General features: G+C 36.3%; 1 protein-coding gene across 13 annotated transcripts in view; it reads right to left on the reverse strand.

Annotated features, from left to right (window-relative positions):
• LOC123548579 (serine/threonine-protein kinase PRP4 homolog) overlaps positions 1 to 13,902 on the reverse strand; it is a 40,834-nt gene extending 26,932 nt beyond the window's left edge. For all 13 annotated transcript variants that reach the window (XR_008371409.1, XR_008371405.1, XR_008371399.1 and 10 more), the window contains exons 1-5: positions 13,799 to 13,902; positions 5,263 to 6,318; positions 4,701 to 4,934; positions 2,102 to 2,308; positions 952 to 1,033 (exon numbers count right to left, since the gene is read on the reverse strand). Coding sequence is in view for 1 of the 13 variants with exons in the window: in XM_045335951.2 (XP_045191886.2) it covers positions 952 to 1,033; positions 2,102 to 2,308; positions 4,701 to 4,934; positions 5,263 to 6,318; positions 13,799 to 13,845 (1,626 nt within the window). In the remaining 12 variants the exon portion in view is untranslated. The remainder of the gene's footprint in view (positions 1 to 951; positions 1,034 to 2,101; positions 2,309 to 4,700; positions 4,935 to 5,262; positions 6,319 to 13,798) is intronic.
• Positions 13,903 to 17,046: the final 3,144 nt, after the last annotated feature.

Consider the following 17,046-nt stretch of genomic DNA (forward strand, 5'->3'; position numbering starts at 1 on the left):
TGACATGCATACAGGGGCAACCCATAAGCCCAATCTGGCTAAATACTGGTAAGGGAATAACAACAATGTTTCAAAATGCTGCTGTGGAGGGAATTCAAGTGAAATAATATAAATTACATACATTAAAACAAAATATTCTTTAAAATATGAAAACTACACAATGATAATATTAAACTAAGTTTTAAAGGTTAGATTTTTGCCGTTACCATGGAAACAGAAAGAAACTAACATCATTTGAATTGTTATTTTTGCATTTGATGCAAATTTAGGATTTATTTTATTATATACATTTATATTTTGTGCATTTTGGGGGTGAATGTAAATATAATGACCTTTCATTAGAATCTTCTAAGGTAAATATTGAGTTTTGGCGGCCATTTTGGAAAATGGCCGCCATATCGGCCATCTTGACAGATATCAAATGGGTCCCATGAAAAAAATGTTTTTAATGCTTTAATAAATAGCTGTGCCAACTTTGGTGCTTTTCCCATTTTCTGAAGTATGTCGGCATTTTCTGTTACGAATTGATCGCACTATAAGCAGACTGGCTAGTCCTACATAGATGCCACAGATGATCTTGTAAAATGACCCAGGCTTGATTCCCCCAAACTCAGCATTCAATCTTGGAAATAAAGCAAAGTCCTCTATTTTACCAGAATTATTATTTGGAATGTGAAGTGATATTAATTAAGTCAATTTATTTAAATTGGAGACTGGATTCAAACTTTCGTACATTTGGCAACACCTACAACAATTCTGACCAAACACCATCAAAGTCTGTTCCCTAGCAGTTGTCACTAAAACTAATGCAGTAAAAAGAACTTTCTTTTCTACAATGTCAAATTTTGGTGTGGATTGTTTGTTATCTATCAATTAAAGTACAGGAAAATGAAGAAGCAAATCAATAAAATATCTCAATTCCATTTAAGCTGGTCAACACTAATGACATACCTGTAAAAGTGCCTCTCTTTCTTTTCTTCGCCTTTCAATTAATGTCTCCTCATCCTCCTCCTCTTCTGGGTCAATGTCAACACTGAAAGTGTAACATTCATGTCAATGTCATCATTGAAAGTATAACATTCAAGTCAATGTCAACACTCAAAGTATAACATTCGAGTCAATGGCAACAAAAGTATAACATTCAAGTCAATGTCAACACTGAAAGTATAACATTCAAGTCAATGTCAACACTTAAGGTATAACATTCAAGTCAATGTCAACACTGGCAGTATAACATTGAATTCAACATCAACACTTAGAGTATAATATTGAAGTCAATGTCGACACTGAAAGTGTAACATTCAAGTCAATGTCAACACTGACAGTATAACATTCAAGTCAATGTCAACACTGAAAATGCAAGTTTCAAGTCAATGTGGACACTTAAAATACAACTTTCAAGTAAATGTAACATTGAAAGACAACACATTGGAATCAATTAAAATGTTATAATCAATGTCAAAATTGAAAACATGAGTACAAATTTGTTAAGGCAGCTCATCTGGTATATATTAGCTCAAAATTCGTATCAAAACTACAGCTGTTACTAAAAGCCATTAATAACCCTATGAAACTGCTCAATCAGATAAACAAAGTCCAAGGACACAAAACTCTGAAATGCCTTGAATCACCCTAATAATAATCCACATCTGAACTTTATGCTGGTCATGTGTTAGAAGTTTCACTTGAATCAATTTTCATTGAACAGATCAGCCAACAAACCAACTGTATACCCACCATCCACACTAAACTTTGTTTGCAGGAGGAATAATATATTTTGTATGCAGGGGTATAATTTGTTGGTAAAACAGAGTTTTTTATAAGAGAAGACTACAGAGAGAGGTAACAGGTAAAGACCTCAGAGAGAGGTAACAGGCAAGGACCTCAGAGAGAGGTAACAGGCAAGGACCTTAGAGAGAATCAACAGGCAAGGACCTTAGAGAGAGAGGTAACAGGCAAGGACCTCAGGGAGTTAACAGGCAAGGACCTCAGAGAAAGAGTTAACAGGCAAGGACCTCAGAGAGAGAGAGGTAACAGGCAAGGACCTCAGAGAGAGGTAACAGGCAAGGACCTCAGAGAGAGGTAACAGGTAAGTACTTACACATGTTCCTCATCTGATGACTGATCTTTCTGTACAAACAACCCTTCTGACAAACTACCCTTGAATTTATCTTGATCTTCCACCTTCTTACGATCACGTGACCTACTTCTTCTGTCACGTGATCTTGATCGTCGATCCATTCGTCGTCTGTATGGGCTAAACTGTCGTTCACGAGACCTTCTCCTGCTGCGTGATCCACTTCTTTCTCTAAAATTTAAAACTCCATACTGATTATCTCACAAAGTGAAGTTGCATTTCAAAATGTTTTACTGTTCAGTCTGAAAAAAAGATAACTATAGCCAGTGTTTATATTTCAACTATTGAAATGATTCTGTTTTCTGAAAAAACACTGGATAAGAATGTTAACTGACACTGCATTGTTTAAAAGACATTTTCATGCATAAAACAGTGCTGCAACTGAAAAAATCAGCTAAGGGGCATAGCCCTGCATGGTTAGTATCAGACCCTTTGATTCGGAGGCTGCATATCTGAATATGGTTAATAGCAAAATTTGTCTGAGGTCCCGTAATCCCTAACCAAGGTTTACATACTTTTCAGAAATCCATGAAGAAATTACTGATCACAGTTGACATAAGTTATGAGATATTTCACTTTTAAACAAGAGCACTGCCTTGTGGGTGCTGACCCTCATCTGATTTTTTTGTATAATAGAAATATTGTCCTACATATGATTTTCTAAGTCCAAAAAGGGCAATAATTCTTATAAACAAGAGGGCCATGAAGGCCCTGTATCGCTCACCTGACCTATTGACCTAAAGATCATCAAGATTAACATTCTGACCAAGTTTCATCAAGATATGTTCATAAATGTGGCCTCTACAGTGTTAACTAGCTTTTCTTTTGATTTGACCCCGTGACCTAGTTTTTGACCCAACATGACCCAGATTCGAACTTGACCTAAAGATCATCAAGTTTAACATTCTAAGTTTCATGAAGATACAGTCATAAATGTGGCCTCTTTAGTGTTAACAAGCTTTTCCTTTGATTTAACCTAGTGACCTAGTTTTTGACCGAAGCTGACCCAGGTTTAAACTTGACCTAAAGAGCATCAAGATAAACATTCTGACCAAGTTTCATTAAGATATGGTCATAAATGTGGCCTCTACAGTGTTAACTAGCTTTTCCTTTGATTTGACCAGGTGACCTAGTTTTTAATCCTACATGACCCAGATTCAAACTGGACCTTAAGATCATCAATATTAACATTCTGACCAAGTTTCATGAAGATATAGTCATAAATGCGGCCTCTACAGTGTTAACAAGCTTTTCCTTTGATTTGACCTGGTGACCTAGTTTTTGACCCCAGATGACCCAATATCAAACTCATCCAAGACTTTATAAGGATAACATTCTGACTAAGTTTCATTAAGATTGGGCCAAAATTGTGACCTCTAGAGTGTTAACAAGCTTTTCCTTTGATTTGACCTGGTGACCTAGTTTTTGACCCCAGATGACCCAATATCGAACTCATCCAAGATTTTATGGAGGGTAACATTCTGACCAAGTTTCATTAAGATTGGGCCAAAAATGTGACCTCTAGAGTGTTAACAAGCTTTTCCTTTGATTTGACCTGGTGACCTAGTTTTTGACCCCAGATGACCCAATATCGAACTCGTCCAAGACTTTATGGAGGGTAACATTCTGACCAAGTTTTATTAAGATTGGGTCAAAATTGTGACCTCTAGAGTGTTAACAAGCTTTTCCTTTGATTTGACCTGGTGACCTAGTTTTTGAACCCAGATGACCCAATATCGAACTCGTCCAAGATTTTATGGAGGGTAACATTCTGACCAAGTTTCATTAAGATTGGGCCAAAAATGTGACCTCTAGAGTGTTAACAGTCAAATTGTTGACGACGGACGGACGGACGGACGGACGGACGACGACGGACGCCGGACACAGGGTGATCACTAAAGCTCACTTTTGAGCACTTCGTGCTCAGGTGAGCTAAAAACAGGATGGAGTTATGTTTCTTGATGTACAGAGTCAGGTTATGATGGTCAACAAGTGTTGCAAGTTTCAATGCAATAGCTTTGATAGTTTAGGAGAAAATTTATTTAAACATAAAACTTAACCAATAAATTTGATATTTTCTAAGATCAAAAAGGGCCATAATTCTTGCAAAAAAAGCAGGATGGCATTGTTTCTTGCTGTACAGGATCAGCATATGATGGTGAACAAGTTTGCAAGTTTCAAAGCAATAGCTTTGATAGTTTAGGAGAAAAATTTACCTAAACATAAAACTGCAAAAAGCAGGATGGAGTTATGTTTCTTGCTGTACAGGGTCAGCTATTGATAGGAAACAAGTGTTGCAAGTTTCAAAGCAATACCTTTGATAGTTTAGGAGAAAAGCTGACCTAAACACAAAACTTAACCAGGCAACGCCAACGCCGATCGAGTGATGACAATAACTCATCATTTTTTTCTCTAAAAAATCAGATGAGCTAAAAAATGAATTGACATTAAATAAATACTTTTTGATCCACCTTCTCTGTAACAAGGTTTTTCCTTGACTACACTTGCAGAAAATATCATTCAAATTATACACCATTCAAAAGGATACAATTTAAATGATAACCTTCTTGGATCTCTAGTATCGCGACCCCTGTTTAGATCTCTTTCCCGCTCTGTGGCTCTGTCCCTTTCACGATCTTCCTGTCTACGTGCTTCTTCCATTCTATGGCGATCCTCTGGGCGTTGATGACTCTCTGGTCTACGATGTTCATCAAATCTTGGACGATCGTCGGGTCTCGGGTCGCGTCTTCTCTCATCACGAACATCTTGTCGTGACTCCACATTCCTTGACTTTGATCTGTAAAAAGGAAAATGAACACAAACTTACAAAAAATCAAAGCCCAAATTTCAACAGAATTAAACATTTGCATCACATCCACGGATAAGACTTTATCTCAAAACTTTTTAATGAACAACTGTATGAATTATACATACCCTGAAATGAATTTTATTAGTACAACCCCCACCCCTCAAAAACCTACAGATCTTTTAGACACTAATAGAGTGTAAGTACTTTAAAACTGTATAAATAGGACATTTCTGCTTAGGGATCTGGAAAAGGTATGGCAAATACTACTGCTTTTCATGATGTCAGCAAAATCTATATATACATGTACATATCAAACCTTGATCTTTCTTTTTCCCTTTCTGCAATTTTCTCAGCTGCCCTCTGGTTTTCTTTCTGTCTTTTAGCATCCTCTTTTTCTTTCCTTCTTGCTTCTTTCTTTTCTTTTTCTTTTCGTCTCTCTCGTTCTTTCCTCTCTGCCCTTTCTTTTTCCTTTTTCTCACGTTCCCTCTTCTTTTCCTTTTCCCGCTCCCTTCTTTTTCTAATTTCTTCATATTCTCTTTCAAAACTTTTAAAAGTCTCTTCTTTTCTATGACTTGAGCTTTCAGTTCTGTATTTCCTGGAATATTCATCTTCATTCATTGCATATTCTAATAGTTCATCCGCTAATTCATCTTTACCTGTCTCTTCATGGCCAATTTCCCCTTCTTCTTCTGATTCACTATTTTCATTAGAACCATAACTTGCAATCAAATTAATTGAGGCAGACTGACTCATTCCAACAGCATCTACATTAATACTAGTGTGAACATTACTGTTCCCCTGAGATATACCTGCTTCTTCTTTGTGTTTTCTTTGCCGTTTGGCAGCTCCACTTGATGATCCTCGACCAGCGACATACCTACTTTCATCTCGAGCATCACCTTTAATAGTGATAGCAAGTCCTAACTCTGGTCGGAAATAATCTGCTGTGTCCATCTGATCTTCATTTCTATCAGTTCTTTCAGCACCAGAATCAGCCTGTTGATCAGAAAACTCCTTTAACTGAGCACTAAGCGCATTATATTGTTCCTCCAACAGGGCATCATACCTGTCATCTGATACACCATTTAATTCAGCTCTAAGTGCAGCTCTCGCTGCTTCTAACTTTTCCAAATCAGATTCTTCAAAGCCACCTTCATTGCCATATTCTGGCTCCTCAGCAAATCTGCGACGTTTAGATTCACTGACCACATCACTCTCATCATCTGATCGATTTTCTCTTGTTTTTCTCCGCTTGTGTTTATGTCGATGCCTGTCTGACCCTTTATCATGCTTGTGTTTGTGTTTATGCTTTTTATGTTTCTTTTTATCTTTCTTATTCTTAGATGCGGGTACTGTGTTCTCTTCACTGTCACTGCAAAATGCGAAACATGTACTTTTAATTGATAGTAAAACTATTATTCAAGTTTCCTCAAATTAGTTTTTCTAAGGTTTGTTGCTGAATATTCTAACTTTCAAGGTAAAACAGAACTGACACAGAAACAAATAAGAATGTCAGTATACAGTTCTGACTCTTCAACTGAGACATTCTCTCAACATAAATACTGTCTCTTGTTTGAAAGACAAAATGTCATTTGATTGTTAGTCAAAAATTGTCCAATTAACAAGAAAATTGCAATGCATAATCGGCATTGATTATTGATAAGGATTAACAGTTTGCAACAGGCGTAAATGTGATACCTTTTTATCTTTTGTTCATTTTAATGTGCATGTATAGAAGCTTTTACCAAATAAGTGTTATTCTCAGGAATGAATTAAGGATTAAAACATTGTAACATGATTTACTTTTGAATTTCAAGTATGTAACAGTGACTTATTTGAAAGCTTTTAAAGTTTCATATTCAATCTTTCAAAGTTCAAACCAAAGTTTAGGGCTTTACGCCACACCAAATTAAAAAGTTGTTCATCGGATTTGCCACTCGTATATTTTCAGAAACACAAAAATTTTTTTGTTTGTTTTTGACTTGCGCTCACCCCACTGAAAAAATTCAAGGCAAAATTTTTTGGTGCGCCCCTTTTTACTGACGTAACAGTGAACAAATACTTATAATTCCAGTCCCAGATTGTTCTAAAATGTAATTTAATAACAAATAATACATTTCGTCTAAAATATATCTGTAGTTTCGAGAATTTTTATTATACCTATTCAAAATACATTTGTATATTGTAATAAATTGAAGTTTATCCAATAAACATCGTGTACTGGCGGCAAGTATTCATTGCTGAATTTGACAGTATTTCAGATACAATAAAACACCACTCGCTCGAGGTCGCAAGGGGATGAGCAAAATGCTCGAGTTATCCATGGTTTCGAGCGACCCAAACATTGACCAACATACGAAGAGATATAACGTTTGTTTTACCAATTGTCATCGGGACCGTTTGCAGAGGAAACAGTGATGCGTAATGATAACATACTTGCGACATTTTAAAAAATAAACGTATTACAAACGTTATCTATTGATAGACGTTTCGATATGTAATTTGTAATGGCACATGTGAAGAAACAACTGAGATTTTTTAAAATTTTTATTCATCAACAAGTGCATATCCTAACTATCGTCTCAATTTTATGAAACGGCTATATTATTTCCTTCATTTGCATGCAAACAACTGCTGATTAAAATACTAAGATCTTATAACTATCTTCTCCATCTCGCAGAAAAGATGCTTTAAGTAATCAGTAATTGATCGATATTTAATCAGTAAAACTTTTCTTTAAGCTTTTATCAATAATTAATTTCATCATTAGATCAAATATACTGACAAACAAACATTTAAGATAGTCTGGGAATAGACCACGCAATTCTCACTGTGTGTGAAAATGTTTAATTAACCGATACATTCTGACCGCCGAAGGTGTGAACAATTTTGACACCTCTGCTCGTGTTAGCCAGAAGCAATAAAGAGTAAATTAACACACAGGGACCAGGTGTCATGCTCGAGCGATCGAGTTATCGATGCTCGACCCAGCCATGGTAATATCACATAGAAAATAGAAGGAAAGCGGCCGGGACCACATGAATTGCTCGAGCTAGCCGGGGTGCTCGAGTCACCGACAGACCTGGGGTCAATTACTTTAAAATGTAATTAATTAAATTACAATTACATTGGGAAATGTCCAATTAAATTACAATTACCATTACATGAAATTTAGCAGTGTAGTTAATTAAATTACAATTACATTGGAAATTGTAATTAATTACATTCAATTACAATACCAAATGTGGTGCTTCTTACACGAACACTGTAGCAAAGTTCTTTATTTTGTACTACACAAACATGATAATCCACATGTAAACTGATTTCAGTTATTTCAAAATTGAATTTAAGCTCAAAGTAAAATCTTTGTTTGCGGGAGAACATTACTCTGTCTTTAATATTATTGCAAAAGGAGCTACAAGTCAGCCCTAATTAATAGTTAATACATCGTTTAGCAGAATTCGGTTAGAGAAGATGCATGTAAAGTCAGGTAATTCTCTGAGGTCTGAATTTCTCTGAAGTTTATAGGATCATGGTTCTGCAATATGTTTCAAATTTAACTAGTCTAGTTCAGTATTTAATCATTTACATTTTAAACATATATTTTAAGTTTTTATCCTTGACACTACAAGTTATCCAAAGGACCACATTGAAAATAAGTTGTAAAACATTCATGAGTCATCCTAGAATAACTATGTCACTAAAACTGTAGAATACTCATAATGTCTACAATAATAATTAAATTTTTTATCTTGTTAGAACTGTGAAATGCTATGTTGTTTATACCATTTAATACAACAAATTTTATCACAGATAAAAAATGATTAAACTAAATGCTAAGCATTTCAATTTTTGCTCCAATAAAAATCTAAATAATAATTATGCAAATAACAATTTCAAATCCTAATTTGATCATTTTCTCCAAAAACATAGTGACAAACATCATCAAAGATTATCAGTTGGTTCTAATGAAACAAATATCAGAACAAAGGATCTATGTCGAAGGGGTTAACACCTACCATAATATTCTATTGTTGTTTTTCACAACTATGAAATGCATATTAGCATGTTAAAGTGAAGTGTCACTGGTAATAAACATAAAATAATAATCCAGTTTGTTGAACAAATTCTATATACTATTTGTTCAACAAACTGGATTAGCATGTGCCATGTAATTGGAAAGTAATTGAAATGTAATTGTCAATTACACCCTAGAACTGTTCTGTAATTAATTAAATTACAATTACATGTAACTGATAAATGACCCAATTACAAATTACATTCAATTACTTGGGAAATGTAATTTAATTGCAATTAATTACAATTACATTTTTAATTACCCCAGGTCTGGTCACCGATGCCCGAGCGAGCGGTGTTTCACTGTATTTTTTTCGGATTTGTCTGTACGTTATGGAAGGAAGTTTACACAGATTTATGAATTTGCAATGCACACGATTCGCCAAAAATAGCGAAAATTTAAACACCACGAATAATACTGGATCTACAGTACAAGACATTGATAAGGAAGTGGCTTAGGTGTTTGGTAACCAATATACTTATACTGTTACGTACTGTGTTAGCAGTGTACAGGATAATTGCCTGAGAAAAGCTGTAATTGACCTTACGCCAGTGTTGATTGACAGGTTCCAACTGACCGATCAGATATCACAACTGATAAGCCATGTTGTTAGCCGCCATTTTGTCCGTCAAACTTAGTGCCAGACTTGCCAGTCAAAGGATATAAATAACACCGAAAAAACGTCCAAAATGGTAAAAAGATGACGTTACGACACTTTAACATCAGACACTGGGAAGAGAGTGTAATACTAGAGCGCTTCCCTTTTCCAAATCCACTCTCAGACCTCGAATATTGTCAATGATGTATCAGGCTCTGTGGACGTCCTCAAGTTGATCTTAAAAATCTTATAAGAGTGTTTAAAAGCAAAGCAATTCGACTTAGCACTCATTGTGTTATAACGTTTTAATCATTTCATTTAAATCAGTGTAAAATTCTATGAAAATTAACTTTCTTATTTAACAAAAGTGCCTAGTATTCTTTATTCAATAGTAAAAATATTCCATCAGTTACCAGAGTAACTGGTATGTACTGATAAGACACCAGTATTTGATGTTCTATATTATTTGAATGGTAACGTGTAAATATTATGCCTTAATGTACCGGAAACATGATTTATGCATTTTTTAAGGTTTACATCAATCTCCCACTGGTGTATGTTAAGTCATACCTGGGTGATAATACAACAAATAATAAACATGATAAAAAACTATGATTAATATAAGATTATTTTTAATGAGTCTAATCAACAATTTTCCAGGCGCTCAAAGTTTTGACTTAGCACTCGGTGTGTGCTTTCGTTCTAAGTTTCATTTTAATAGACAGCGTAAACTTCGTCTAAAATTCCAGAAAAAATAGCATATTTCGTATAAAGAAGATATGTTCTTAAACAAAAAATTATACATTCATTCTGTATACTTTATAAAGAAATTTGGTAGGCTCAAAAATTGTTTTAAGCTACGATGCGCCGGTATATGTCTTGAAATATGAGTATGGACTATATCATCGCCTTGGACTATATCTTATTTATTTATCATTTACACGTTTTAATTCTAATAAGAGGACTTTCTTTACTTATACTTAAAACACATCATGTCTAAGTATTAGACATTAAATGCTATGTATCTGAATAATGTTGAACAATGATATGAGCATCTTAAATGAGTTCCGGTATTTCGAAATGACACAAGTGACAATTTTTACATGTAAATTACCTTATTTAATTTATCTAATTATTTTGAAATAGGATTCAGAATCCGCAGTCTGATTTCAACCTTAATTAATAAAGATCAATATTCTAGTCTGCTTAATATAGTCATACCCTACATGATTTCCGGGAGATCGAAATTTGACGTTTCTATAATGAAAAAGAAACGGACAATTAAAAAAAATCCACAAAATCAGCTATAATGGTTTCAGAGATTTCCGTCATTTTTACGTGTTTTCCGCTCGGCCCACTGCCTTGTTTAGTTTTCCTCATACTTGGGTGCAGTTCCCGGCTTTTAACAACAACGTATCGTTGTTTTTTGTAGAATTTGTGTTTCGCTACAACACATCCATTTATTAACGTGTTTTCACTTTAGAAATATGTGTGAATTGAGGTAGCGTACGCCAAAATCAACTAGAATGTCCGGCAAAATATTTCTGCCGTCGCCATTTGATTCCTTTGTTTGTCCGGCCTAGCATGAATTGTTCCCCCTGAAAACAGGTAGGCGTGGCTACAGGCTATCTGGCGTAAGGTCAATTGGTTGTCATAAAGTTGCCATTATTACATTTTTTTTTATTTGGTGTGAATATTGGTTAAATAATTTTAGAGAAATAGCTTTCGCTTGGGAGATACTGAATATAAAATTTACTAGGCAGGGCCCTCAATCGGCCGTTTTCACCGCCGAATATCGGCTGCTTCCCCTGCCAAAATAGTATCCTTTTTTCTCCCCCCAGAGAAAGAAATTCCCCCTTGAAACAGGGCATTCCGTTGACCCGATGTCCCGGGTTTTTGACCTGTGAAAATCGAGAAAAACTCGTATTTGACCCGCACAAAACATGCCCCGTGTGTCTGGTTGACTCGCGGAAATTTTATTTGATGCGTCTCGAGTTCGAAAGTTCTCCCCCTTGTCAATCAAAACCCCAGTCAATTTCAATATTGTTCGCTGTCATAAGCGGAAGTATGGCAGTAGGCGGAGCGTCATATGTTAATTAGCTGCTAACAGATGTCAATCATGCCACGCGCCAATTGACAAGTGGTCATCTCGCAGTTTGTATTCAGTACAATAATCCCTATTATTAGCAACGGTGTTTATCGATCAATATGTAAAAGTTTATTAATTTAGATTATCGCCTTTGCACCACTTGTTAATTAGCGATAAAATCATTATTTTGTTTTCTTGATACGATTACGTGAGCTGGTCAACCGTTATGGTCTATAGAAAATTTATTATCATTGCCGAGGCTTTGTTTGGTCCAAAATAAATTAAAAGCTTTAAACAAGCAGAAATTATAAGTATTGAATAGGTATGGTGAAAAAAAGGAAATTTAAAACAGGTATTTCATCAAGAATTTTAAATGTTTACTTCATTTTCTTTTTTTGTCACCCGTTTTTGCGACCGTGATTTTCGGACATTTTTATCATTTCTTACAAGATTTTTCTAGCACAATCTAACATTGTCTAAATAAAAAGCCATTGAAAAGTCTGCATTTAAGAAAAATATGATCATTGTTGCAAAAGCAGTCCTTATTTTGAAGCATTTTTAGATAATAAAATCATGCAAAGGCACCAAACCCCACCCACTTTTAGACAACTAAAATACAAAATGGGTAAAAAATCTGTAATGATAAATGTACTTATTTTAGATAAAGTTTGTGGAAATTGCAACAGTATAGCTTGACCCCTGAAAAGCTGATCTTGACATAATATAAATGCAGTTACCAGTAGTATGTTGAAAAAAAGAAACAGTTTTAGTGTAATGAAAGTTTTACATGTTATAGTTCTTACATAGTATGTTATTGTTTGAAGGCAATGAAAATTCCCCCTTTTGGCTAAAACGACGCGAAGATTCCCCCGCCTGAGGGCTGCGGACCCCTTCCCCCAAAGTAGAGTGAGGGCCCTGCTAGGCGATTTCCGTTTGTTACTGTCATTTGCTTTAGCAGTAAAACGAATTCAGCAATTACTAATATGAGCATAATCTAAATTTAAGATACTAAAGATCCAATCCCGAGAAAAACACTAAATTGATAAAGGATTTCAATTAACATTAAAAATTCATCAAATGCGTGATATGGTCAAATGATTATCCTACCACTTGCAAATTTGTATTTCAAACTACAAAAAATGAGAGCAATTTTTTTTTAATCGCCTCTTTGCTAGAATAGATAAATGAAAGTTTCCTAACTGCAAATATCATTCAAGTATTCTTATTGATTACCGGACCTCTAAACAGCCCTACACAGGTTGCCTAGAGGTCCAGTTACCAGAGGAAAACAGACACTTCACCCGATGACATTTCACCCCATGAGGTTGAAGGTCAGTAATTCAAATCCTTCTTTGTTTCATATAAAAAACCACAACTTCATGTACGTACCTTTAGAGAACATCACTTTTTCCTACACCAATTTTTCATGAAAGTTCTATCACAAACTAACGAAAAAATGAAAAGAAAATAGGGGGTTGAATAGTTCCTAGTGAAATGCCAGTCAGTTGTGGTCTGTTACCCTAAAAATGGCGCATATTTGCTCTCCTCCGCGCAATAAACACCTACTTCCGGTTTCGATCTGCAAAACTTGCCATGTGGGTTGTATGAACATGAAAACCGTCCCATTTCATGCAGAATGTATTCTAGTAGCGAAAAAGTGTGGTAAAAGCACTCATTCTACACGAATTTGTGCAGAAAATGGGAAAATTAGGATCTATTTATTATGGACTTCTTTCGACCGAATTACTGACCTTATTCACACCTAGCCACTGCTTAGTGATAAACCGACCCTACCCAGTTTCTTCATGGAAAAATTTCTTCAAGCTTTAATGATATGCTTTATTTCAGATTAAATTGACTCGTGAATTATGTTGCCACAACCACCTTTATCTCTTATCTTAAGGCTGAATTAACAAATCGGTTGGCATACATCCGTTATCTGCTATCGCGAAAACAGATTGCAACAATTTAGACGTAATTTTCAGGACAGCGACAGGAAATTTTCGTAATCTTACAGCTGAAATTTGTAAACAAAGGGAACAGCTTAACAATGAACATAAAACATATGAAGTTCACCGCTTCAGTACCTAGAAATAATCTGAAAATATTCTTCGTTTTTTGTTTCGACGTCCATTTCGTTTCGGTGTCGTGATAAATACTTGCTATATAAATTACTTTACACAGTCTGAACGATCAGTGAGGCCCGTCTGTATCAACAGCCCACGTGCATACATCCATTACACATGTTATAGATGCCATTTCAATCACTGAGATAGTAGACCCACATGTAATCTTACACTTAAACTCCGAGTGACCCGTGCATACACTTATTACACGTTTTATGGACACCTGAGTTCTAACACCATATACATATACAGCTACATCTACATTGGTAAAGGTAAAGGTAAAGGTAAGTTTTATTTACCGTCGCTTGGTGAAACAATTAACATAAGCTCTATAGAGCTTTTCTGCGACCCGAGTACATCATACTGTCAGACTTGACAATTCTTTGACGATGCGCAAGGATAAGAGAATGTATATAGAAGAGGTGATATATAAAGTAGCCTAAGAAGCAGATCGGTCTAAGCCTTGAATGTATGGTGCTAATAGAAAGATAGAAACAAGTGTAGAAAAGTGTTGCCCAGCTACTTTCTCACCATTAGGATATAACCAGTTCGACTTCTGTGGCGGTACCAGAGCGCGGAGCCCCGCCGACATAGTTCAAGTCCCTCATTTGGAGCTACTTTGGAGCTTGAACGGAGTCCTCTTAGAAGGCCAGGTTTGACAGCCCACTCTTAAACGATGCCAAAGAGGGAGCCTCATCAACTGTTGCTAGCAGAGAGATCCATTGGAAAAAACTGTACTTGTAGCAGTCAGTTAATGTTCGATATGGTAGCTATCTGTTGCTGTGTGAGGATCTGGGCAGGACCTTCGCCGGCGTAAGGTAGTCTTCATGGTCTATGGGCACTGCCTACAAGATGGTGAACTATCTTGTAGACCATAGTGACTTGATCGATGTTTGCGGCGACGTGATTCCAGAGTTTTCCACTTGAGCTCTTCCAACATATCGGACACACTGCTGGTGTTAAGGTACCGGTTTGTTGCAAAGCGAGCAGCCCTCCGTTGTACCATTTCTATTTTCCTTGTCAAAAATTTCTGGTGTGGGTTCCAGACAGTCGAGCAGTATTCGAGGGTGGAACGTACTAGACTGATGTAGGCTTGTGTCTTTGTTTCCCGACTGGTCTTATGTAGGTTTCATCGAAGCCCAGCATGTTTGTTGCCTTTTTGGATACCCTGTCAACGTGAGTTTTCCATCAAAGCTCAGACTGTATATCGACACCGAGATATTTTGATGTCCGCCCCAGTGCCAATGTTTCGCCTGTTAACATGTAATGTGCTTGTAATGGAGACCTTGACCTTGTTACTCTCATAACACTGCATTTCTGGGGTTGAAAGTCCATGCCCCATGTCAACTACCACTTGGCCAGTGTGTCCAGATCTTCTTGTAGGAGTTGCTGATCATGTTCAGACGTGATTTGTCGGTATAGGATGCAGTCATCTGCGAAAAGGCGTGTCCTGGAATGTATGTAGTCCTTCAGGGAGGTCATTGATGAAAATAAGGAATTAAAGAGGACCTAGGATCGATAAGCAGATCTATATTTCATTTTGCCCTCAGTCACAGAGCAACCCGTGCATACATATGTTTCAAGCTTTACGGACACCACTTCAAGCATATCTAGCACACCTACATGCAATTTGTCCCTTTTAATATTGAGATAGTAGACATAGTCTGTTCTGTTAACAATTTTGTGTCTATAATGGCTTAAAGCACCATTTCTGAAAAAAAAAAAAATATACGTCAAATTTAAATTTCCCCGAACCCCGAATCCTACTGAAGGCTAGTAGCGTTCAACCTGATTAGCTCATGTGGCTTAATAATGCAGAATCATGTACGTGTCGCAGAAGTTTTGTTAGGGAGAACCACAAACCTCAGCATATGCCATAGTTCTTCATGATTCTGCATTTGGACATGAAGACATAATTTCTGTAACCTCATATTATAAATGAAGAAATGTTCAACGTTAGTGTTGAATCGTACATATCCCCCTGGTCACCACGTCCCCTAACCGATTTTTTTTCTTGGTGTTTTTTTTTTCAGGTCTGGTTACGGCACTTGACATGACACAAGGTATGGACACTGAGTCAAGCACTCAGATAGTAGACATTAGTCGAAGGTGTACTACGATATTAGACACTTAATCACTGAGTGGCCCGTGCAGACAATCACTGTACACGTCATGGTCATCAGTTCTACAGCTATAACATTGAGACATAGCAAACCTGAGATGTCACTAGATATCACAGCATTTCAAGACGCGTGCAGACATTCATTGCACACGAGTTACCCGTGCAGACATTTCTGCTATGGACGCCATTTGAAACTTAATCACTAATGACACGTGCAGGCATTCATTACACGAGACTGACTTGTACAGACTTTTAGGCTACGGACGCCAATTCTAGCGCTGAGTTAAATTACCTAGTTGCCGTTGGACGTACTGAGTGACCCGTGCAGATATCATTATCAAACGCATTACGGACACTGAATGAACCGTGCATACATGCATCACGCCAGATATGAAAATCAAAATAAACAATACTAGGAAGTGTCTGCGGTCTATCAGTCATCTATCTATATATATTGGATGTAATAAAGTATGTCATAGATAGATACCACCGTTGCTTGTCAGCAAACACATCCTTAACCCGCCGTGTGAACATTTGTCCAGTTAAAGCTATCACTTCTTTTTATTTCAATTATCAATTGAAAGCTTGTTTTTAATTATTACAAATTGTTGACTGAAAATTAACGTAAATTTTCAAACTGCAGAGCTTTCACGTCGTTTCTCATGTCGAAAGTTATGGTTCAAATATAACAGATAGAAAACTTTTTTAGCATTCATTCACGTTTAATTTGATATAACCGCCATATTTGAACACCATTTCAGTTGAAAAACGGTAGTCATAAACCTAGCCAGTGCCACTGAACAATACTGATTGGTTGCCAACTTATAACATGAACCAGAGGTGAATGACAATAAGTCTTCTCGGTTCTTGGTCTTGCTCTACCTATTGAACGAACCAGTCAGGCTCTCATTTCCTTTAAGTGAAAGTGGTTTCTGTCAAAAAGGAAAATCCTGAAAAATACACTCGACTTACCAAACCTTTGGGTGTCTGTGCGGAATTAAATCATTTTACGTTCGCGGCGGTAATGATAACTTTTTACCTCGATTACTTTGGATCCATTCTGACTTTGGTAGTTTCCAAATTTAGC

The sequence above is a fragment of the Mercenaria mercenaria genome, chromosome 6 (genome assembly GCF_021730395.1).
Source record: "Mercenaria mercenaria strain notata chromosome 6, MADL_Memer_1, whole genome shotgun sequence".
Taxonomy (NCBI): domain Eukaryota; kingdom Metazoa; phylum Mollusca; class Bivalvia; order Venerida; family Veneridae; genus Mercenaria; species Mercenaria mercenaria.